The sequence below is a fragment of the Pezoporus flaviventris genome, unplaced genomic scaffold (assembly GCF_033815535.1).
Source record: "Pezoporus flaviventris isolate CSIRO_AGI_PZ_B2104156 unplaced genomic scaffold, CSIRO_AGI_Pfla_v1 ptg000001l, whole genome shotgun sequence".
Taxonomy (NCBI): domain Eukaryota; kingdom Metazoa; phylum Chordata; class Aves; order Psittaciformes; family Psittacidae; genus Pezoporus; species Pezoporus flaviventris.
The window spans coordinates 18,023,594-18,048,705 of NW_026892549.1; the positions used below are offsets into that span (position 1 = coordinate 18,023,594).

General features: G+C 37.8%; 1 protein-coding gene across 4 annotated transcripts; it reads left to right on the top strand.

Annotated features, from left to right (window-relative positions):
- Window positions 1-181: 181 nt before the first annotated feature.
- Window positions 182-24,618, top strand: MARCHF7 (membrane associated ring-CH-type finger 7). Of its 4 annotated transcripts, XM_061446462.1 has the most exons (11): window positions 183-295; window positions 5,553-5,709; window positions 9,819-9,977; window positions 11,867-12,038; window positions 13,583-13,750; window positions 16,563-17,679; window positions 17,917-18,086; window positions 19,230-19,339; window positions 20,715-20,828; window positions 22,646-22,694; window positions 24,468-24,618. In XM_061446462.1, the coding sequence occupies exons 2-11, from the start codon at window positions 5,563-5,565 to the stop codon at window positions 24,491-24,493; spliced, it is 2,232 nt and encodes a 743-aa protein (XP_061302446.1). In that variant the 5' UTR covers window positions 183-295; window positions 5,553-5,562; the 3' UTR covers window positions 24,494-24,618. The 4 variants fall into 4 exon arrangements, 2 of the variants coding, with proteins under 2 accessions (XP_061302462.1, XP_061302446.1); XM_061446478.1 differs by lacking the exon at window positions 9,819-9,977 and having other exon boundaries at window positions 182-295; XR_009742091.1 differs by lacking the exon at window positions 22,646-22,694 and having other exon boundaries at window positions 19,230-19,362.
- The last annotated feature ends 494 nt before the right edge of the window (window positions 24,619-25,112 follow it).

Here is a 25,112-nt window from a genome sequence, read left to right on the forward strand (position 1 = left end):
AACCCCACAACACTTCAACACCTCTCACCCCAGGCCCGGCCGGACGACAAGACTGACCCCCACCCCGCCCCACGACCCTCCCGCAGCATTTCTCGCGAGCGCTGAGCTCGGGCGGGGCGCGGGCGGTGACTGACGGCTGCGCAGCCTCGGCCCTGTCGCCATTGTGTTGCAGGGAGAGGCGGCTGGCTTGCCTTGCCTTGCCTTGGTGCGGCGGCCTGTGGGCCCCGTCCGATTTGGCCCTTCCGGTGCATCCTTAGCTTCTGGGTGTCTGCGTCGCGAAGGCTGTGCTGTGAGAGTGAGTAGCGGCCGCTTACGGTGTTTGCGAGGGAAGGATGGCTCCATACGGCCCAGCTTGTGCCTGTGTGCGGGGCCGGGGCCGGCGGCTCCGCGCCAGGGTTGGGGGGAACCATTTTGTCTCCGGGCAGGCGCCTGGCTCCGCCGCCTTTCTTTGAGCAAAGCACCTCTGATGGCTTTACTCCTCCGCTCCTTCTCTGGCCGCGGAGCTGTATGATGCCCTGTGTCCTTCAGTGCCTTTCTTCCCGTTGAGGAGCTTTTTCCCCTGTGGGGCTGGGGCAGAGCGGTCGGTGCTTCCGTTCGGCCTGACGTGGGCCTGCAGCGCGGGTGCGGCCGTGGGCTCCGGTAGGGGCCTAAGCGTTTGTGGCAGAGCCTCTGCCTTCCAGCCCGGCGCGGAGGTGTATGGTGCCCTCTTCAGTGGCTCTGTGGAGCGCCCGTTGTCTTGAACCTACTAGCTCCAATATGGGGGAATAGCCCAGCCTTCATGGCATCAGCTGCAGAACCGTAGGCAGACGATCGGCATTTGTAAATATTTTTATTGCTCTTGGCACTCCTGAGAGGCTGCTGAGTTTTTTTTTTTTGTCAGCCTTCCTTGATTAAAGGTTGAGAAAATACCTCAACAAAGGATTGCACAGGCTGAGAGACTTGTGCCTGCATTCCATCTTGCTTGTCATAAGATCATGGTTGTGAGTAAACACTGAGGAGGACACGTGATCTCAAGTTGCTCGGGGAGAAAGACTTGCCAACAGTTCTGTATCAAACTGTACGAAAATCTGTAAACGTAGAAGTGTAAGTCTTAGGTAAAGGTGCCACTGCATAGCTCTAAGATAGAAAACTTGAATTTAGAAGCTGGGAGCGAAGTGTGTGCTTCTTTCTGATTTAGGGTACAAGAATGCTGTCACCTACTACTCGAAGAGTGGAAGTTAAAGCTCTCTTTACTGGTAGACGTAACTACTTCAGATTGCCCCTCAATTTTCCGTAGAAGGGGTCAAGGCAAAAGAGAGGAGGGGTGAGAGGTTTTTATTTTATGTATTTGCTGTCTGTGTTATTTTTTCCTTCTGAGATTACTGTGCTTTCCCACAAAGACCTCTTGGACTTTTTTCTCTTGTTATCTCTATCTGTGGCTGTGTTAGGCCTAGTTGATCTTTTATGTCATATTTGGAGGGATGACAGATCAAGAAGGGTAGGACATTTGAGCTGTGTGCTCAAAATAGGCTGTTCAGCTCTGCCTCCTGTTACAACTTGGCAGTGTGTTTCCCAGGTACAACTTTAAATTTAAAAGGCTTGTTTTCAGAACTCTGTTTTTTACCACTCTGGAGAGGCATCCTATATATCCCATATTCCAGGAGACACAAGAATTGTTTCCATTTTTTTTTCCATGAATTTTTGGTTGGTAAGTTGTGTAACATGGCATGAATGTGAAATAAATCACTTTGAGTGTTTCTCACCCTGCTGTTCCCCTTCTCATTTGTTGGATGCTAGAGTGAGTAGCGTCAAAATGATGAAGCCAGAAGTGTGTTTTGTCAGGATTGTGTGTTAAGGTTGCTCAGTGAAGGACACAGTAGGTGTGATATTTGAGTAAGCTGTTCCTTTTTGTGGCAATAACAGGCTTTTAAATCAGTTAAGATTGAAATGTGATTTAGTTGTGTGGGTTTGTTTTGTTTTGTTTTTTTTTGTAGCTGTTATTTTTGTTGCTCAGAAGTTATGTAAGGGTTGTGGGCTTTTCTTGTTGTTGGTTTTTGTTTTGTTTTTTTTTTCTCACTAACTTTTGTGTAAATTGAGGTGGCTGCTTTGTTGTTATAGAATATATTACAGCATGTTAATTACCGCTTGGGATTTTTTGAATTCCCGTGTGAGTAAACAAAATGTTCAAGGTTTTAATTTGTGTGTCTTTGTGATCATTCAAAAAAACCTCCTTAAGATGCTGATGCTGTAAAAGGGAACCGTTCTCATTCTGAAATACCCTATAAAAACAGTGTTCCCCTTGCAGACAAGTATTACTGTAGGTTTAATAATAGGATTTTATTTTCTTTTCTGAGACCACTCTTTTGTTTGGTGTTCTGTAATAGCTTAAGATTCTATGATTCTGTGTTCACCTTGACCCACCTCAGTGTGTTACCATGATCAGTGTAAGCCATATGTTTTTTTTTTTTTAAATGAACTTGAATGGCATGCTTCATGCCCCTGAATCTTTGTTGAAATGCAAAGATAAAATCCAGTTTCCCTGAGCAGAAATTCTTTGATTAGACCATAAGGTTTCATCCCCCCCCCGCCCCCTTCAGTTCGTTTCCACCTCTGCATCAAACAAGGCAGGTCTACTCTTGTGAAATGTCTGTTCTTACCCAACTCTGATTCATCCTTTTAGCAGCTCTGTGTTATTTGCTGGCTGAGGCCAGGACTGCAGGAAAAGTGTATGGTTGTGTTAAAGAAATTAATCATAATATGCATGCATAAACTAACATATTAAATTTTGCATTTTCTAACATGCTGCCTTTAACTAAACATCTTTGTGTGTAGTTTCTGTAAGCTTTCTTTCCTTGGATAAAGAAAACAACGTATAGATGGTATCATCCTAACATACTCGGGTTAAAATAGGAACCTGTGCTAATGTAAAAGATTAAGCTGATTGATAGTATTGTCCTCTTGTGGTTACCTCTGGAGGAGAAAATTACTCTTGTGTCTTTTTATGTGTGTTTGTAGAAAATTCACTAACTTTGGACTCTATTTCAGCTTAGAGATAGTTTTCTGGTGTCCACAGTCTTCCACCTTATCCTTTCCTATCTGAATGCTCTTATTTTGTCTCATCTGTGGATGGTTCATAAGCAATTTTGTTAGTACGAGATGATCTCTAAGTTAGTCTTGAAGTTCTTACAACTTTCTACATGTGTCTCTTCCCCTTGTTCATCTGGCCATGAATTTCTACTGGTAGGAGCTTCCATCCCTTCTAGAACCTTCGTGTATGCTACATGTCTGTGTCTCACGCTTTTTATCAGCGTTATTTAATTTATCTGGTTCCATACCTGTCTGAAGGAAAATTATGCAGAACGATATGTAACAAAAGTGGTCATGCTGCTGCTTTTTGTCAGGTACTTAAAAAATATGATCTGTTATTCTGTGTGTCCATCCCTTATTTTTTTGTGTCAGGGTAAAATATAGATAAACAGTGCTTTGGGTGTCAGATCTCATCAAGACTGCTGTCCTGTCCAGCATACGCTTTGGTCTGTATTAGTGTGACGTTAATTTAGCTTCACAGTTTGCAACTTCAGTAGTTACTTTTTTCACACTTAGAGCATCAGATGAATACTAGACTTCGCAGTGCATATTATGGCAGGTTATTCCAAAGCTTCATTATAGTGTCTTATCTAATGTTACAAATGTGAAGAAGTATGTTTGTCACATTTTATTGCACGCATTTTATTGCACACATGATCCACTTGAAGTGACGTGGCTTAGATTATTAGACTTGTCCTTACCAAATTTCTTTTAAACTTTCATGATGGAGCAGTGTTCTTCTGTACTTTGGAACACTGCTTAGAGCATTCTTATAAATACAGCTGTATTTACAACTTTGATAATTGCATACAGTTGCTCAATATTCGTTTAGAGGTTTAAATTTAATGAATTCATTATTTCAGGTTCCTAATCCAAAGTTAGGCAAGTGAGAATTTCAGATTCCTGAATTGGTTTTGTTTAACTGATCGTAATAGAAACCAGCTTTTGTTGGTAGGACTATATTGAGTAAACTTGGGAATAGTGATCAAGAGCTCAACCATGTCTCTGGCAGAAGTGAATGGGTTGCTAATGTCTGAAGCATGGTCTAAAAGCTGGTGTGCTTCTCCATAATACAACCTAGTAGGTCTTTTGTACAAGAATATAAATGTTCACTTAAAGTTGGTATGCTTCATGTTCTCTTTGGGGATGAAGGTGGTGTTTATTTGGCAAAAAAACAAGCAAAGAAACCCCAAACCCACAAAATTTCTACTTGCAAGAAAAATTGAGTATTAAGGCTACTTTGTTGGTAGCTCTATGACACAGCTCACAATGGAGCATGCACCAGAACAGTTGTTAAAAAAGCCTTCCATTAAGGAAATTAACCTCAGCTGCCCAATCAATGGGGTTCTGTACAAACTATCTTTTACAGGTAGATTACGTAATGTAGTATGACTTTCAGCCAAGATTAAAAGCCCCAAGTATGTGAACTCAACTTGAAGCTGCAGTCAAACATGAGGTATGTCAGGGTTGATGCAGCAGCTTTTCACAGATTGTATTGCTGATGCGTTGGAAAAAATGTGCTTTACTGAGTGATTTCTCCCTTCCGCCCCCCCCCCCCCCCCCCCCGATATAGCTTATTCCCATTCCTGGAAAGTTGAAGCCAGAATTAAAAGCAGTTAAATAAAACAGATTGTACCACCTCTGCAAATCACCTTGTACCAGTGGAGTTCTCTGCCATCTGTTTCAGAGTTGCTAGTTATTGTGCTACTCTTTCCACACCATACTACTGAGGATACTGCAGTTCTACTAAGCTTTTTATTTGAAAGCTACCTTTTGCGGTCTGATTCTGGCAATACCATGCTGAGGAGGAAAAATCTGGGGATGTTAGCAAGCCAGTTAGCGAACTATCTGGAGTTTCTGAGCAACAATAAGTCAGAATATTCTTTCTAGGACAGGAATTTCTACAGGATCGCTTCTCACAGAGAAAAGGCACCAGCATTTATCTTGAAATGCCTAGAGATAACAAAAGAGCAAATAAACAGTGTCTCAAAGGTAGATTTACATATGCGTATGGGACACCAGGTGGTCTTTTGTATATGTTAATTTAATGGGAGTTGTCTCAGAAAAGTTAGATACTTCATTGAGTCAGGTAGACTGAAAATGTTGTTTTACTGATATTTGTGTGTGTGTGTGTTTGTGTGACTCTTTTCACTGACTCCTGGCCCATTTTGTGTTAATACTAGTGTGGCAGAGTTCTTAAGGGCATTCCACTTCTCAGAGAATAGCAAGAATATGCTGTAACATAGCCCCTTTTGCTGTTTTTTATAAGTTTTCTAACATGGAATGGGACAACATGTAAAGAAAAGGTTACAAAAGCTAGAGTAAGAACTCATTTCACCATTTTGGTGATGCATAATCATACCAAAGGGCTGTGTAAATATTTGTATGTGTGCATCGTATTTATGATGCACTCAGAATGACTTGTGCATGTTTTGCATGTGGGTCCCTGTTTTAAAAATAAAATTAATTGGTGTGTTCTTTGACAGGATACAAAGAATGGAGTCAAAACCCTCAAGAATTCCTCGAAGGATCTCTCTTCAGGCCTCTGGCTCTTCACTAGGGTCTAGAACATTGACTGGAAACAGTTTAGCTGGTGCATACAGTGCAAGAGAACCTTCATGGAGATTAGAATCTGGATACCAGGTAATGTGTTATGTCTCTTCCTGTAAAGTATAAGTTAATTTAATGTCTGTTTTTCATCAAGAAAAACCCTAAACCCCAGACAAAACAAAAAAAGTGAAAAAAACCCACCCCCAAAAAACAAAGTACCCCCCCCCCCCAGGAAAAAGTCCCATGCAGGGCCTTGCATTTAGTTTAATTCTAAGATGTAAGGATCTAATAACCAGACCGGTAACAGTATTCTGCTGTGTGAATTCATAGTTCTAGGCTTGCCATTTGTGACTTTTGTAGCTGCACCTTTAAAAATGAGCTGTTTCATGAATGAAGGGCATTCTGATACCATGGATCTATTTTGCACTAGCCACTGCAGTCTTAAACCTGGATGAAGGGGGTTTTCTGTTGTGGGGAGGTAAGGATTTTGTTTGAACTTTGATCTCTATAGGGTGTTACACTTTTGTGGATGATGCAAAAGTTCCAGTAATATATTGTGGTTCTAAGAATTGGCAGTAGGCAAGAAGATGACCTTTAGGCTTTTATATCATGCTGTCATGTCAATCTGCTAATATATCCAGGCTTTCTGTGCAATAAACAGGACTGGGGTAATAGCATTTACTGTTCACATGCAACGTTTTTCACTAACTAAATTGTTTTTGTGGGGGAGAACAGCCATGCTTAAGAGTAAGAGCTAACACTTTACAGATACATTCACATTGGAAGAGTATTATGGGAAGCAGAGATTAAACTACTTGAAAAATTATTCTGGGTGCTGGGAAACAACAGATGGCTGTTTGGCTCAAATCTCTTATTCTGCTCTTGTCACCTCAACTTTGAGTCCAGAAATATAAGCCCATCTTGGTCTTAGAAATAGTAGAAACTTAACTATATGATTAAATGTTCATATTTTTTAATAAAATAGTTCCGAGTTTGGTCCCCGCTGACAAGCTATCTGGAACATTGTATTATGTAATGCCTTTTCCAGAAATAGTTTTACAAGTAATAGAGCACTAATTATTTTTAGCACAGTTTATTTTGCCATACCAGGCATATATGTGGTCATTAGTAGAATGGGCAACAGAGAGTACGTTAGGGAAATCTTCAGTCATTTTTGCATTTTGGATTCCTGCATGTTTTTCACTGACTGTCTGCTCGGCAAAATTGACTCACAGAGTCCTACTCTTTTATAGTCTTTTATGGGTCCACACAGTGTACATATCATACTGAAAGCCGTTCATCAGAAGGTGAGCTGAATTGATGGTGTGAAGTTACATGTGTTACTGCTGTTACAAAATTATAACACAGGAGACTTATGTACTTTACCTCTCTTATTACATGAACTGCAGTATGTTCACTGCACTGTTTATTTATTTCCTAATGAACAAAGTATTTCTAATCTGAGAAATGATCTTTGTAACACTTTGGAGTTGAAACAGAGGAGAAAATGATTGTTCAGATTATGTTGTGTCCCTTCTATTCTAATTCATAAAGTAGTCTGTGAGCTTGTTACACAAGACTAGTGCTTAGTGATAAATGCATAGGGAGGCTCCCTTCCTTGACTAACCTTTGGTACTTACAGAGCTGTTTAAGACTGCAGGTGGCGAGGGCAAGAAGATACAAATAGTCTAAATAAAGTTAAGTCCAGTCAGATACGAGTGGAATGGTTGGTCCTTGTTGCTTGATTAATCCTTTAAGAAGCTACCTTAAAATGTTAAGAGCTGCTTCAGTTCCAAGCAATTTAAAATTTGTCATTTTGAAGAAAAAAAACTGTATGGCTTTCAGTAGTGCTTTGGTTATATAGAGGAAAGACAATGTAGGGACTTGGCTTTTTAATGCAAAGTCATTTCTGCATCTGGAGACCATACCTGATAATTGCTTAACTGAGAACAATTATTGAGACTGCTGTCAGACTTTTGAATATGTGTGTGTATGTCACACATTTTTGAGATCAGTCTAGGTGGTAGCCTCTCCTCATCTGAGGAGGCATAATAAGCAAGCTAATTGTAAATGAATCTGATGAATGCTGAATGACAGCATTTTTTCTGGGTGAGTTACAATACAAAAATAGTGTAATGGTATGTAGAAAAAAAATCTAAAATCCTGTGCTTGATGATTCAATATTGTTAACCATTTCATGAGACATCAAGGTGGTTTGTTGGCTGTTATTTTGTTTTCTTTTTCCCGTGTTTTTTTTTTGTTTGTTTGTTTTTTGTTTTTTTTTTAGATGGTGTGATAGGGTCGAATGTAATTTGTAAAAATGTTCTCCTGAACACATTTTTCTGCTACTGAAAGTAGACACCAAAAATAGACTATCTGGTGTATTGCTTTAATAGTGAGGGTCTGACAAGGGATGTTAAATAGTGTTAAGATGAACTGAAAGAAAGCAAATGGAGAGGTTTTTTTCTTTTTAAATTTCTTATGTATATATATACACACATATATATATTTTAATTTTTTTTTTTTTTTAGTTTCAGATATAGTAGTTAGTTTGAGCTTTCCTGACACCATGCCAGATCATTTACTTTGTCTTAAAGCCACTTTTTTGATTCCCAGTATGTTGCTTGTTTTCTGTTTTGGCTTTGGGACATCTGTCAAAGAAACGATGAACACAGTGCAGAGGTGTCACAGCTACCAGACTCTGCTGGCATTAGAACAGTAGATGGTGTAGTTCTGCTAACTGGCTTTCATTGCTGTGCTAGTGTAGGTGTATTGTTCTTGGAGTCAAAGTCTTTACTGTGGTGATCCAGATGTGTAGAATTAAATGAAATTCTCAAATCTTCAGTATCTGACAGGTAGAGAAAAAGGAAAGTATTTCAAGAGCATGTAAGTGCAGGTATGGCTTGTATTAAGAGTGTTTTATGAGAGCTTTATTTTTATCTTAAAGTTGTGTAGTCTTGTACCCATGGCAGTTTATCCGTATATGAAATAATTAAGAAACCTGATGAATCCCACTGAGACTCTGAAATAGGACAGAACTTGCTGGCTGATACTTTATTTTCAGATTTAATTTTGCTTGTGAGAATGATGAGAATTACTATTTCTCCAACTTTTTAAATGGTGATAGAAACTGCTGTAGTTGTAGTATTAATAGTTCCTAGAAAGAGGATGGACAAGTAATCACTTACTGTTGACGTGGGAGTCACGGACAACGCAGAGACGATCAATGTGATCAAGCGATTGCCAAATTTATTACAAAGCCTTAACTCCTTATATACTATTTCTTACATGCACTTACAGTGATTTGGCATATTATGATTGGATACATGTCTTGAAGACCCTTAGTGACTAACATATAATTGGTTAAGCACAGGTGTGAGAACTTGACCTCGAAAGCTTGCCAACAGTCCACAGTTCTCATTAACTCAGTGAATTCCAGCTTCTTTTTATCTTGCTTGCTTAAGCTTCTTCGGGCCTCTCATGGCCTTGCTGTATCTTTCAGGATTATTCAGCGTTTATGTACCAATTATGCATTCTCCCGTGAGAACACTGTCTCCACAACTTACAAACTCTGCTTAGCTGTAAAAAAAAAAAAAAAAAAGTTTGATTTCTGTTAATTCCGTTAATTTTACCAATTTTGGGGATTATTCTGTGGAGCAAATAAAATTGCAATCTCTTTCCTTAATTATCATCTGTTCATTTGTTCATTGACTTTCAGTGAAACTAGTAGTGTAGAACCTCATTCCTTGAGGTTCTCTTAAGGACAGACAGATTTCTGTGTTAAACAGTTCCTGGTTTCATTAGTAGCTGCTTTTGCTTTCACAGAGAATTGTTTTCTACATGTGTAGGTTTTTTTTACTCAACACTCGGAAGTGAGGTCCTTAATTCTCTCCTGTTGCTAGAGTATCTTAAGTTGGGGTAATGCCTCAAAAGCCTTACACTTCAACTTTTTACTGTCCGCAGTCAAATGAGAGGATGGATAAAGGAGCTGATAATTGCTAGGAAGTAATTTAAAAAAACTCTTCTTTTGCCAGTGGTTGTCTCTTAAGACTTTCATTTCCTCTTGGGTATCCCTTGGGGTTTCTCATGAAGGGTTTCCAGATTTGTGATTACTTCCACTTCCCTGTGTTTTCAATATTCAAATTGGATATTAAGTTAGCTTTGAGTTATAAGTTGTGTATGATAGTTATGTTGTTCTTCAGGAATCCAGTGTATTGAATAGTTCCAGTAGAGATTGGGGTATTGGAGAAAGAGACACCCGTGAAACTCCTTGGAAGCTTACAACATCCTCTCCAACTCACTACTCAGGGACACTTGATCATCCACATTCTGGAAGATTTTTGGGAAGCAGGAGCAGATTGGTGAGAGTTGTTAATGTATTATGCTTTTTTTTTTTTCTAATTCTTTTACAAGGGTTTTACCTTGATGCTTTCTATCTGCAAACCTGCTAGCAGGGGCTCACTGTAATCTTTCTGGATAAAAGGGTATTACTAACTCATGTTATAGTCTGATGAATGGCAAAATTAATACCATTTATGCTCAGCTTGTTCTGTCGGGTATTTCTAGGAGGTGTGGGTTTGTTTTTTTTTTTCATGTTACCAGCTTTGTGAGTAAACATAAGTCCATGGTTTTAGAGATGTGCTTTAGAAAACTTAGTTGTGGAGTTCGTAGTCTGACTGTGCTTATTTAGATGCTGCTTTTACAGCATATTGTGGAAGAAAATGGAGGCTTAACTGTCACCTGTGATCCAAGACTCGGGCCTTAACAGCTTGCCTTAGCTAGGCTCTGGAAAGTACCTTTATAACTCCAAAAATAAATTAGTTTCCTTCTTTGACATGCTTAAGCACTGTAGACCTTAAATCTACTTCCAATTGTAGGAGGAATACTAAAATGATAAAAGCAGACAACTGTGAAGATACTTGGTGGGAAGACTGGACAAGTGAAAATTCTGCTTACTTTCAAACTGCGAAAGATACTTGGGTACTTGCAAGTGCTACCACCTTAAATACCTGTTTGTTTTCTTACTGTCACTTAAAGGTGATAGTTTGAAATAAGCAGGGGAGGGAGGAACTAGCGTGGAGATGATGGCCTTCAAGGGAGGAAGTCACAGTAGGTGTCTCTATTGATGAAATGCAGATGGAGTCTGTGGTTGCAAGTGGACTATGTATCTAGTTAAGTTAATGCTGTAGAATTTTCAAAATTATACTTTTTTTCCCATTAAGGTTATTTTTTTTTCTCTTCAATTCTAATGCAGATCATCATTGCTGAAGACACTCTGAAATCTCTGCTTATCAAACAGCAAATTATTAAAAGAGAAGTTGTGTGTTCAAGAGAGAAATGAACCTGGCTTTTTACTTGCTGTAGTTTCTCTGTCTTCCAATCTGTCTTTTATGATGAGATAAGAGAAATACTTTTTAGTTTTTAAAGACTAAAATGTTTTGGCATAAGCTCTAGTAAAAAATATAACAAAAGTAAGACACAACTATAACATTTAATCTGGCTGATCCTTAAAAGATCTTGGCTGTAGATACTATTTGGGAAGACAAACAGTTCAACTGAGCTTTTTGAGCTCAAATTTTATATATATAAAAAAAAAATTCAAATAGAAAATAAATGTTCTCACTACAAGTAACCAGACAAACAGCCCATTTTTTTTTAAATTTCTTTTTTATTTAGTAATAGTTACCGAAAAACTCTCTTTCAATGCTGTCAACTGCAAAAATTGCTTTGTACCCATTCTTTACCCTGAACCGTTTCAGTTACACTTGAGCTTGATATAATAGAAATATTTTTTAAACAGCTTACAAGAAGTTAGACCTGACTCCTTAGCTAAGTGTATTTTGGATTGGCAAAAAAATAAGCTTGATTAGTTAATCTGTTAAAAAAATGAAGGTGATCAGTTTTTGCTGTTTCTGGACAGCAAAATTATGGTTACTCAGAGATCTGCAAAGCTATATTTGATCATGTTTATGGCATCTTACAAGTCAGTAGTATCTTTTTCCCCTGCGACATCTATCTATAAAGGAAAAATAATGCTGATTATAATAGAAGAGTTTTTGTTTTTTTTTTTTTGTAAGACTGTATTGCATAAACGTGGGGATAGTGATTTATGCTCAGGCATAAATCCTATGTAGTTATAGATAAAAAGGCTTTTCATCTTAAAATTGTTCTTTTTTGTGAATCTTGCATTATGTATGCTTTTGTTCAGTGGAAGTACATCTGAAATAATGTGTCAATTTTTTTATTTCAGTCTACATCATCTTCCTCTCATTTCACATCTGGGTGTTATGGTGACTCTGAGAGAACTCAGGGAGCATATTCAAGACTCCATGGCCAGCAGCGAGATAGTGATTCAAAGAGACCTAAGCTATCTTGTACATCTACCTCTTCTGTGAGAAATAATGGCTTGACTGCCTTTTCAGGTGAGAGGTTGCTTACTAGAGCTGAGTTACATAAAAATTGTCTTTAGTAAGATCAGGTTTTCTCAAGTTTTAAAAACTTGCTTTGAAATATGTTTTCAGTTTTCCTAAATATTAAAAGACTGTGCCTAACAGAAGAGTATACTCACACTGATGGCAGTATCTGAAGTTCTGAGAATGCTGCTAATGTGGTCTTTTGAAAACCCAGTTGTACTCATGTTCCTTCAAAACTGTTAACTGTACCTATTCCATTTGCACTAAAGCTGAACTTCATGGTTTAAATGTATCTTAATGGGTTAAGATTTCGAGGAAAGAATGAGTGTAGCTACTGTTATTTCATGAGTAATATGAATAATGAGTAATAACTACGTGTGCCAGGGACAGCAGAAAGGGAATTTTAACTTTACTTAACTCTCTGTTTCAAGAAGCACAGTGTCATGGCTGGTTAGAGCTCTGTTGTTAGGGGTCAGGGAAGAAAGAACTCTCTTTTTTTTTTTTTTTTTTTTTTTTCCAAGTGGGCCTAAACTCATTTTGTAGGCTAGGTGAAAATAAACATTCTACACCAGGAGCTCCTTCAGGAAAACGTGAGGTATTCATTAAAGCTCTAAATAAGTATGCTGTACTTGGATAGATATGGGTTTAAACAATATGCAAACAAAAGCCTAAAGGTCAGGAAATAACAGTGAAAAACTTAATTGGAAATTCTAAGCAGACTGTTCAATTCGTTCAGATTACCCTTGCAAAGATGCAAGGATGTTCCTTTTTTAGCTTCACCTATGAAACCACGCAGCCATCCCCCCAAAAAAGTAAAAAATTCTTGCTCAAAATCCAGTATTGCTGATGATGGTCATTCGCCAGAAGTAAGAAACCATTAACGTTTCTTATAATGGTATAGGACCATAGTGTCTTTCCATTTTTAGATTGGTTGTTCGTTTTACTGCTGACCAATGAATGTTTAAATTTGGATTTATAAGTTAGTACAACAAAATCAAGGTGGATTTTTCAGAGCCATTGAAGAGCACAGGTTTTATTCACAGACGAAGTAAGTACAGGTCACTATTCAGTTGTTGGAGCTGTTGGCAAAAAAATAAGTGCCCCTTTGAAGTGTTTACTCTGCAATATGAGCAAAACCAGTATTAGTCATAGTTGTGTGTAAGCTGCATTTAAGCTGTCTTTCTGGAAAAAGAATTTTAAAAGCATCATTAGAACGGCAGCACTTACTAAGTTTCATGCTGCTGTTTTGCCATATTGCAAAGCCTATTTAATAATTAGCTGCCATTAGAAGCAAGATGCTATTTCTCTTCCTCCTCCTCTCCTGTATGAGTGTTAAATGGTCTGACTTCACAAAAGTGTTATTACTTTTTTCCTGTTTAGCTTTCAGAACTAACAGCAAGATTAAGTAAGTGCTGTTTACTCTTGTCCACTAGATCAGCTTAGTGGCATTGTAAATTTGCACCTGATATAGTATAACCAGTATGTGCGTCTAAGTTGCAGGTTTAATTGGTGTCTAAATGATTACAGAAACATAAGATTTGCTTACTTTATAGATTCTTCTTGGAGGTGCAGTAGGATTCCTAGATCTTCATCAGTGATGCTTGGTTCCCTTGGAACTGAGCTGGTGAGAGAACGAAGAGAGTTGGAAAGAAGAACAGATCTGTCTGTTAATAATCTGGTGGATCACAGCTACAGAAACAGTGACTTTTCATCTGCAACATGTATGTATTGTACAACTGTAAGCCTGTAAACCCATAGGTTGCATGCTCGTTAGCTTTTTTGTGCATTCTTTGAATTTTTTATTCAAAACACAAAGCCAAAATATCTATTTAATTTTAGGGTACTCTTTTAAATGAAGTTGGCTGGCTACTTTCAGTGGGTTGGCTGAACCATCAAAAGATACATGAATGTTGTAGCTTACAGATGCATTCAGTTATATGAAAATGCTGTTGGTGCTTGCCGCTGTAACAGTGTGAGTAGTCAGTAAGCTTCATGTTCATCTTAAGATTTCTTTGTATTTACATATGGGGAAAAAAATGTTAATTTGACTCAGAAAGGGGTTTTAATAAAGGTGCCCATATTGCATGATCTCTTTCCATTTGGGTTCTCTTTGAGTAGTTATTAGGGAAACTGCTAGAACACTGAAAATAATGAATAAGCACATACTTCACATTAGGTTAGAGGCTTGTTCCACAGTAACTGCTAGAACTAGTATTGACTTCTGTACTGTCATTTTCACTTTCTATTCAGTACTGTGGCCTTTCAGAGCTGTCTTTGAGAAAGCTTGTTGTCTGTCTTGATCTGCTTCTTTTTGCAGATGCATTAGTGGTACTTAATAATGTGTAATAAAAAAAAGAAACAAAACGACCCTAAACCAAACAATAAGCCACCAACAAGTAAAAGAAAAAAAACCCAGTGCAACTCGCCCCAAAAAACCAAACCAGCAAAACCTACCTAACAAGAAAAAACACTCCCCCCACACCCCCCAAAATACCCAAAACATTTGTACAATTATAGGAGATAAATAGAAAAGATAAAAACTAGTTCCACATTTCATCCTGCAGTCTTTCCTTACCACAAGGGTATGATTTAATGTTGTCATACTCTACGCCACTTTAATAAGTGGACAGTTGGGAGTTTACGTGGTAGAGCCTGATGGAAGAGATGGATGGGTGGAGACCCTTGCTTTGTGCTGTCCATGCTGCTTTTCTAGCAGTAGTGACACTGTTAAGTGCTATAAAAATAACTCCCAACTGTGTTCCCAGCTGTGTAATCAAAACCATATGGCAGATGCCTGGCATCTGTGCAGATGTTTCTTTAGTTAGAATCTGCCACATAGTTGCAACAATAGTGATTGCAATGCACAGCCCATTTAAAAAAAAAAAGGGAAAACCAAAAAAACCAAAGCCGAAAAAGGCCCAACCAAAAAACCCAAACGCAAACAACCCCTCCCTCCTGACCCAAAAAAGCAACGACATCAAAGCTATAAACATGAAAGGTTTAAATTCGAGAGTACATAGAGAAATCTTCTGCCTCCTGTCTTTATCTTTGCTTGTTACATAGTTAAAATATTGGAAGTATTTTCCATTTCAGTGAGGTCAGTGGGCTTCAGCTGCTTTCTTCCCTCCCTGCCTTCCCCCTCCTCCTCCAATCTAGCCGTTTGAAGAAGGAGACTAGCTGATGTTAGCCTGCTCAGCTGCTTCATGTAATGTTGACTACAGTTCAGCTACAGTAGAGTTCTCAGTGTGTTGAGGTACTTAACAGAATTTATGGAAAATATGCTTATAACAATCATGGAATGGTTTAGGTTGGAAGGGACGTTCAAAGGTCATCTAGTTCCAAATGCCCTGCAATAAACAAGGGCTTCAACTACATCAAGTTATTTAGGGCCCTGTCCAACCTGACGTTGAATGTTTCCAGGAATGGGACATCTACCACCTCTCCAGGAAACCTATTCCAGTTAAACAAGCTTCATTGTAAAATATTTCTTCCTTTCATCTAGTCTGAATCTACCCTCTTTAAGATTACAACCATTACACTTTGTCCTCTTGCTACAGGCCCTGTTGAAAGAAATCTATTCTCAATCTTTCTTACAAGTCCACGCTTAATAAGCAGGGGAGGACACAAAAGTGTGGTGACAGTTGTCTATTTGAGTATAGGTAATCAAAGTTAACTGGGAGAGCAGATGAGATTACTAATCCAGAATGGGTAACTCTGATTTTGCTTAAACCAGTTGCATAGCTGAACAAGGGAGCTAACTTAGTTGTTGCATTTCTTTGCTAAAAGTTAGATAACCCTTTTAGACTGGAGCAATGGAATTACAGTATTTCTAGGGTATTCTTTTTATTTTTGCATTCTTGGTTTAAAACATTATTGTAGCAAGATACACATCTAATTTAGATACTATTCAGTTTCTTGTTATCCAAAGCCAATAATTTTCTGCTACCTTTAAGAAGTGTTTAACTGCAGCTGTTGATGATTTTATGGTGAGAAGAGTAAGAGTAGCTTGTTGTAATAGATGAGGAATATACTTGGCTTTATCCATGCCTTTGTTTCGGGTGCTCTCGTGTCTGCCTCATTGCTGAGATTTTGATTTATCTTTCTCAGTCTAAAGGCAGAATGGACCTTTAAGTTTTAAATAGTATTGTGTACTGTTCTTAATTTGTATGCTATTCTGATATAACTTCTGACAGATGGTCAGAATTTCATATTTGCATTATAAGAAAGTGAGATAATCTGAAGATTTGGGGGGATATTAAATTCCAAATGGATTTCCCAGACTAAAATAAGTCTAGATTTCAGTTTAACTTCAGAATTCTGGTAAGTAAATGTAAACTTAGTATTATTCTGGAATCTTACTTGCCAAATTTGAAACAATTTTGATTAAGGAGCACAAAATCTTGCCTTTTGTGTTTATGCTTTAGAGTTACCCGTCTGGAATGTAATAATTGGAACTCTGCAGAGTTATCCATCTAGAATGTAGCAATTAGAGCACATCTTGTTATACTGTTTTCCTCTGCTTTTCTGTAACAGATCTTCAAGACAGGCCTGCCTCTTCGTATGCAGAGGGAGCAAGACCAAAAGAGAACTCAATAAGCACTTTGAGGCTGAATGCATCCATGAACCGCCAGTTGCCTTCTGATCATCAGCCATCTCTTTTCAACAGAGACTCTAACATGAGCTCTTCAAGATTCAGCTATTCCTCAAGGCAAAGGAGAAATGAATTGGAATCTCCCCAGAGGAGCATGCAGCCAGCATTTTCTCTTACTGCCATTAGAGATGAAACTCCTTCTTCAAGTGGTTCTGAAAGGGTTTTATCTTCTCAGAGGTCATTGAATGAGCCTGCAGCTGATGGTGAAGGGAGGCGCACAACCAGACAGCTTCTGTCTCGTTTAGCATCTAGTATGTCATCTACATTCTTCTCTCGAAGGTCTAGCCAAGACTCATTGCATACCAGATCATTAGGCTCTGAAGAGTCAACAGTAGTCCCGAGAGTTCAAGCTTCTGCTCTGTCGAGCAGTAATGGAGCTGCAACTCCAGAAGTTCCAGGACTTCAGACATCTGAAGCTTCTCAGGGATTTAGTTTTCTTAGACGAAGATGGGGTTTATCAGGAGTTTCACAAAATCATAGCTCTGATTCAGATGGGGAGAGTTACAGACCAGACTCTGAAAGCAGGAGTACAGGATCCTGGTTATCATCATCTTTGAGGAATAGATGTACACCGCTCTTTTCCAGAAGAAGAAGAGAAGGGAGAGATGAATCGGCAAGGATCTCGACCTCTGATACAACTGCTAGATCACAACATATCTTCAGAAGAAGAGAGTCAGGTGAGGAGACCTCTCTTCAAGCATCAGATATCCCTCCTTGGGCTTCTGTTAACAGACCACCAACACCTGCAGTATCTGGTATTCCTACAGCTACTGCCTCCCCACCAGATTCAACCCACAGTAGGAGAAGTTCTGGAATTCTGCCTGGTTCTCTCTTTCGCTTTGCAGTGCCTCCAACATTAGGAAACAGTCTGTCTGACAATCTTATGATAACTGTAGATATTATTCCCTCTGGCTGGAATCAGTCTGAAGGACAAGAAAGTAGCAAATCTAAAATACCACCATCAAGAGACCCAGAAAGACTCCAGAAAATTAAAGAGAGGTAAATTAGTATGTTCTTTTGAGATAATGAAATGTACCTGACTTAACATGAGTTTTCTGTAATCTTGTTAAGAGGAAACTTTAAGTGGCAGCTCAGTCCTGTGTCAGCTGTGTTCTCACTTGTCTTCAGAGAAATCTGTTTTAGTCCTTGTTGGTTTGAGAAAAGTTTGAATGGAACTGTGATTATAAAAAATCTTACATACAGTGTGTCACGTTGTTTGTTGATACTCCTATTCAGCCTGCTTTTAGAAGATTCTGAAGATGAGGAGGGTGACTTATGCAGAATCTGTCAGATGTCCTCATCAAGTTCTGACAACCTTTTAATAGAGCCATGCAAGTGCACTGGAAGTCTGCAGTATGTTCACCAGGAGTGCATGAAAAAATGGCTGCAGTCCAAGATTAATTCAGGTAAAGCAGACTCAAGACCAGGATAGACTTCCAGTTACACTGGGGGGCTTATCAGGAGAATTACTCTTCTAGTATCAAGGTATTTATTTGAAAAACAAACAGCTGGGGACACACAAAAGAGTGGCACATACACGCTTATTGTATGTCTGTGCAGCTTCTCATGTGAGTAGATCAAATAACTGTCATGTAGACATTTGCATTTTTGGGATTGTCTACTAAGAAATTAGACAGAATATAACATTGCAGAAGCGTAGCTCTAGAGCTACTCTACAACTTTGTGTGAGTTTGTTCCCTACTCTCTCGTGGATGTGGTTCTAGTTGTTTAGACTTGTAGCCAGGTGACTAGCAGAGTGGTGGGGATTCGACAGTCCAAAAATGTTACTGCCTCCTGTTCAGGGCAGTTTAAAACTGTTTAAAAAAACAAACAAAACCAACTTCAAAGTGCAGTAGAATTTTAAGAAACTTCACAAATGGCACACAGTACAAATGTTTTTAATGTAAAGCTTGTAATGTAAGTTATCTGTAATAATAAGATTTAAAAAAAGTTAGCTTGGTCGAAGGCATGAAGGTCATGGAATACTTTTTCCACAGGAAGGTGCTAGCATCTTTCTACTTTTTTACTCGTTATTAGAGGACCCACATCAGAGTAGGGATATATTGGAAGTCTCAGCCTGTAGAAGAAATTAGTTTGAGGTATTTATAAGACATGAAATCCACCATAAACTTCCTTTGTTCATCTTGTTGCCTATGGATCAGCTTGCTTTAAACCTGGTTCTTTGAAGACAAAATACTACTCTGGCCATAACTTTAAGGTATTCCAGTATATTTATTATTACTTTTGTGTATTTTTGGATTACTCTGTAGAATTCAAACAGCTCAAGCAACAATTTTATGCCAGACTTTCAGTAAGAGGCATGAACATGAAACAAAATATGTGGAGCTGGGCAGAGAATAAACATGCTATAGCTTTTAAATTCCGATATTAGCAGATAGAAGCTCTATTTGTATTAGAAGCTTTCTTCTAACCTTGCTCTGCAAAATTAAGTCAAGATTTAATTAGAGTTTGTCATGCTTGTATAATTCTGTCATATGTCATAGATAGTTGTAACTTGATACTGACATTCGCCTGCTCCTCCCCACCAGGTTCTTCTTTGGAAGCAGTAACAACTTGTGAACTGTGCAAGGAGAAGTTGCATCTGAATCTGGAAGACTTTGACATTCATGAACTCTATAGGGCACATGCAAATGAACAAGTTAGTATATTTTGCCTAATTTGGTAAGTGTTGATTTAGTGCTGGGAGGGTGCTCTTTAGAGAGGGCAAATGCATCTCCTTTTCAGAAGGACCGTTATGCATATAAAGTAATGTCAACATGGAACAGATTTTTCTCCTTAATATTCAGACAAATTCTATCTTCCTGCTGTGCTTCCTATAGCTGAGCTTTCAGTAAGTGTAATATATCTTATCCTTTTCTTGGTTGCAGATCTGTCATCTAGTTTTGCAGTCCAGTGTGTCTGCCACATGGGTGCAGTGGGAGTACTACTAGTATGATTAGATTTAATTTTAAATTAAGTCATTGTCTTTGTTTTTAGCTATTTTTAACACGCCTTAGTAATCGTTTTAAACATAACATCACAAAAAACTTTTTATTGTTTTCATTAGAGTGGTAGAAACCAGTCTCTTTACTAACAGCTTCTTGGTGCTCCTTCAAGTACTTTCCTAAATTAAAAATAATCAAAGGCCCATTAGTTTTACTCTTGTCATATAAAATACATTCTCTTAGAACTACTGGGTTGTATAGTGTTTGAAAACGAACAAATAACAAAAAGCTGGTGTTATTTTAGTGAAGTTTATTCAGGGAGTTTTTCTTATTCTCCGAGTTATTCTATGAATACAGAAAGACTAATGAAATTTACCTGCCTCAGAAGTTGAAAGAAAATAGTGACACAAGTTTTGAGGGCAAACATCAATCTCTAATTTTTTTTTTTTTTACTGTTTAGCAGAAGCTAAACTACTCTAGTTTCCAGTACTTGGGCGAGACTGTGAAAAGTCTTTCTCAAGACTGCCACCATCTTAATTTTTAGCACTGCTGACTGTTACAGTCACTGTATTTCAATAGAAATAAGAACCTTGAAACTTACTTAAAGAATTGATTCTAAATGATCAGTTCAGCAGTGGCATTTTCAAAGCTTATCTTAACACGGGAAATAATTTCTCAAAACATTTATAACATCATAAAGTTCTTACAGTATTTCCCTTAATTTGGCTTTCTGTAAAGTGTTGGGAACACTGAAAAGAAACCAGCAAAGTTTGTTGCTGTTATCTTCCCCAGTGATACAATACTTGGATTTTCAGATTTCTTTCTGTGAACTTAATCATGCTAGTAAGACTTGAATAGAAAAAGTTCTACAAATAATCTTCAAGGATAACATTAGATCTGGGGTGGGTGGGAAGAACCAGAACTGTAAGTAGCTTTTCAGTAATATAAATTTAATTTTTTTTTATATTTCCTGGAACAGCTTGATCAAATATATAAAGTTTCCCGTAAAATTTATTTCTTGTTCTACTTCTTGAATAGTCTGTGAAGACATCGCTGACATTCTGAATGTTTCTTTTTATCTCCTTTAAGGCAGACTATGAATTTATCAGCTCTGGTCTCTACCTTGTAGTGTTGTTACACTTATGTGAGCAGCGCTTTTCTGATATGCTAGGAACAGCAAGTGAGGCCAGCACACGTGTTAGAGTAAGTATGCAGTGTTTTCATGGCTGGAATTGCTTGTAAAGATAACTTGGAACTAGATTGTTACCTTGAGCAACCTAGGAACTAGATATCCAGGAAGCATGCTTATTCAACAAGTTTATGTCTGGGTTTGTTGATGCAGTAACACCGTGTTTTGATTTTAAACTGAGGGTACTACTTTACTGCAGTGTTGCAAAATTATTTTTGTCAAGGTTATTGGTAGTTCATTGCTTTGCTTGTAATCATGGTTATTGTGAATTTATGCAAAACTGGGAGGTTAACCTCCCTCTGTACAAAATATGCGGTTGAGAATGTTGGTCTACCTTATTTGATTGATTTTTCTCATTATGCCAGTTTACATTGCAAAGGTCTAGGCCTTGCAGTGCTTCTCTGCTGAACTGTGCCTAACAATGTATTCGTATATTACATTTTGAAACTGACTAGCTATAGTATGGTTTTCTGGTGTTAGGCAGTACTTTTATTGATTGTATGTGATTGGATTCTTGTTACTTAAATGACTTGACTTACAAATACGGTAGGTACATATTTTACCAGTAAGAGATCATCATAGAAAGTTATTGTTGCATAGTGACTCATTCAGAAAGCCTGTATTATACATGTTTGTTTGACTCTAGATAATTATTTGGTACCCTTTGCCAACTGAGCTCCTGAAAAGCTGGTGTGATTTTTTTTTTTTTTTTTTTTATTACATACAAAGTGACAATATTACCATTTAGCTTGTCCAAGGCTTATTGGAATGGCTGCTATCAGGTACTAGCCATCTAGGATAGAGGCAGGACTGTGCTCTAATCTCTTACTGTATTAGAACAGTGGTTCTCTTTTCCATACACATCTAACATAGAGCTTGTATTCCATGATCCACAAACAAAATGTCTAGTTTTACTCTGCTGCAGGTTTAGAGATATAGAATATTAGCAAGCATCCTGTGCAGGTTATTAGCTTGAGTGTATTGCAGAAATAAGATGTTTTTACTGGTAGGAGGCAAAATTATGCAGTTGTGTTACACTGCATTTGTAAACTAGTGAGAACACCAACGTCTGTTTGATGCCAAGCATACAACTTGAGCTATGGGAAGTGTAGCATTATATTCTTGTTTCATTTTGTTTGCTGTGTCTCAACATCTGGACTGTCACTGAAACTCTCATGTAGATTGTCACATACAAAAAAAAAAACCACCAAAACTAATGTGGCTGAGACATTCAAATTTGCCTGAAGAACTTGTGTTCCTAGGGATTTTGGCTTTGATTTTGATACTACATCCTTGTAAGATTAAGCTGCCACCATTGTCCAATAGTAATTGTGCTCTTAAACTTCTTATTTACAGTTAAAATCTTAAGTGTATTTATGCATTTTTCATTAATCTCATTCAGAGGCCTCTGTTTTGCCATAGTAATAGTGAAGTAAATGAAATGGATCCAAATAATGCAGTCCTTACAGGTTATGTGATTATTTTTTTTTTACAATTTCTAGGAACAGTTTTCATAACACTGGCACTTGTTTATGTATTTTACTTTCAAAATTGATCTATTTTACAGACTGTAGAACATGAAGATGATGCCACTAACTGCTACCAGAAACATTTGACATACAGTGGAAACTGAAATAAATAGCAATTTGAAGCCTAATGTGTGGGATTTATATTAAATTTTGCATTGATTTTTTTATTTTTTTTACAACTGGGATGAGGTTTTGGGATGTGAAAACTAAAGAAAAAGTGAAGAAAACTTTGTTAACTTGTTGCAAATTTCTGCAGATAACTTTGCAACTTTTAAACTACTTTCTCTCTGCCTTGTTTCTAGTTTATTAACCTTGCAAGAACTCTTCAGGCACATATGGAAGATATTGAAAGTAGGTGCTTCCCCTCTTCCTCTCCCCTCCCATTAGATCAACTCGGAGCTAAATGAGTACAATCCTCCTTGCCAAGATTCATAATACTGAACTTAATTACTGAAAACTTGATTTTACCCAGCAGTGCTTTTTCCATTATCAGTAGAATTATTCCAAGGTTTTAATTCTCCATGATTGATTCCCCAACAGCATTCTGTTTGGACCACAGAAGCGTTTTCTGCAAGTGTTAACAAGATTCCTCACTAGTTACAGTTTGGTTATTGTAATTCTAGGAATACACAGTTATGGAACTGGTGGTGACCTGCGGGTTGTAGCCATTTACACAAGTCCTAGTAGAAAAGAAATGTTTGAAGTTGAGTTTCACTGCACTTAAATTACCATACTTCTCTTGCCATTTCCTCGTCTCCCCCCCCCCCCCCCCCTTTTTTTTTTTTTTCTATCCACACTTCACAGCTGTATGTATTCCTTGGTCTGGCCTACCTACTTCAGGAATGAAATTTAACAGTTGCCAGTTTTGGCAAAGGACTAGCTTACTTTTTGCCAAATAGCTTCTTCAGTGTGTTTGAATTCAGAACTATATGCTGGGCACAATGAATATGCAGTAGAAGGGTAGCTAGTTAATCTGCCGTTGTTTGTTTGCTTGCTTGCTTTTTTTTTCTTTTTCCCTAGTGTGCATGTGAATGTTTGAAAACATACAAAGCTTGTATGTGAATTTTCAATGCACTGGATTTAGACTGTGATAAGGGATATTGTGTGTGTCTTCAGTTTTAGTTCAAGGAGCAGAAGATGATTTGAAGATTATTATTTCTGCATTCAGAGCAAAGGTGGACTTAAGTTTGGAATTTATTCTTGAGTTATGTACATCCTTGTTAGAGTAAAAATTATGTTGTTATGTGCCATTTTACACAGTAATCTAATCTATGTTTGATTCAGGCCTTAACTTGCAGTTGAGGAATACTGAGGTTTAGATTTATCATTGATGGTACTTTGGTTACATTTCTCTTTGAAGAATTGGAGAAATGTTTTGTTTTGTGTACAGAGATGGAGCAAGTTACTTGAATATAAATACTTCATTGCCTACAGAATTTGCTTAAGAGGACAGATTAAATTTCTGTTACAGACAAGCTTAAGACGTTACAAGCCTATTGTAGATGTGTGCTGATTTTTATTTTTAAGTATGTGTTTGTTTTATAAGTCACCTTGCAGCAACAAAATTCTGTGCATAGGTGGGCTTTATGTTCATTTTGCATATGCTGAAAGAATGGGGTTGGAGAGAGGAGCTGTTTGCAACTGGGCCTGACTTAATTGCATTAAGCAGTATATATACAGTAAACAAAAAAAAGTTTGGTTGGACTGCTGAATCTTTGTAGGTATTTTAGTATCCAAATTATTAATTTCAAGTCATTTCTTTCCCTTGTGTTGGGTGCTGCTGTCATGGATTGAATATATTCTCCTCTACTGTTGGAATTAGCCACTGTAAACACTACACAAAACTTGAATCTCTGGCGTAATTAAGTTTTCTTCCCTCTATTTTGAGGAAGAACAGCAGGAGGACGCTGCATTTCATAATGTCAAGATTTGATTTGAAAATGCTGTAATTTTCAGACGAGATGCATTTAAAAATTAAGCGGTGTAATTACATAAGGTTTAGGCAGGTATTATAATCTGCTGTTTAATATTATAAAATTACCTTTATTTTTATCACTCAAAGTAGTGGAAAAAAAGTCACAGGCATTTGTCAAGGCTTCTGATTATACTGTGTTGTTCCGACAGCTTCTGAGGACGATTCTGAAGACTGATGCTGTTAGAACTTTAATACTGCAAGAGACAAATGGAATTGCTGCGGAAATGCTGAATTGGCAAGAACAACATCAACATGCATTTGAATTTTTCCTCTCCTTAGTAAAAAGTGTATTGAATATTACTGTAGGTTTTGAAGCATTGTTGAATTCAAAATCGACTGCTGCACAGTGGAACTCAGTGGACTTGAGGACTACTCAGCATGTGCAAGGATTAGATATAAAGCTTTGTTTTGGAAGACATCTGATTTTGAATATTTAAGGAAGCTATATCTCCCTCTGTTTCCTTCTTCCTGTAGTCAGATTTCTGGTTTTGTCTACCGAGTTTTGGTCCTCTCCAGGCAGTAAGTGGGTTTCAGGGTGAGGGTGGGCAGGGAGGGTGGGGATGTCCATGTACTTAAATAAGTTTTTGTTTGGTTTTGATTTTTTTTTTTTGTTTTGTTTTTTAAATGCCTGTGTTGCTGCATCATATAATAACTGATTGCTTCCAGTGTTAATGAATGAACAGGAGGATGAGCAAGATACTGACGAGATTGTTTGTTTGATTTTGGTTTATTTGAAGATTATTTAACTCAAAAAGCAATAAGAACTTGCAGAGGTCTTCTCATACTTAGTGATG

Coding starts and splice junctions, on each gene's coding strand:
- MARCHF7 (XM_061446462.1), top strand. CDS start 5,563: ATGGAGTCAAAACCCTCAAGAATTCCTCGAAGGATCTCTCTTCAGGCC. Junction 5,710..9,818: donor GATTAGAATCTGGATACCAG/GTAATGTGTTAT, acceptor GTTGTTCTTCAG/GAATCCAGTGTATTGAATAG. Junction 13,751..16,562: donor TGACTTTTCATCTGCAACAT/GTATGTATTGTA, acceptor TTTCTGTAACAG/ATCTTCAAGACAGGCCTGCC.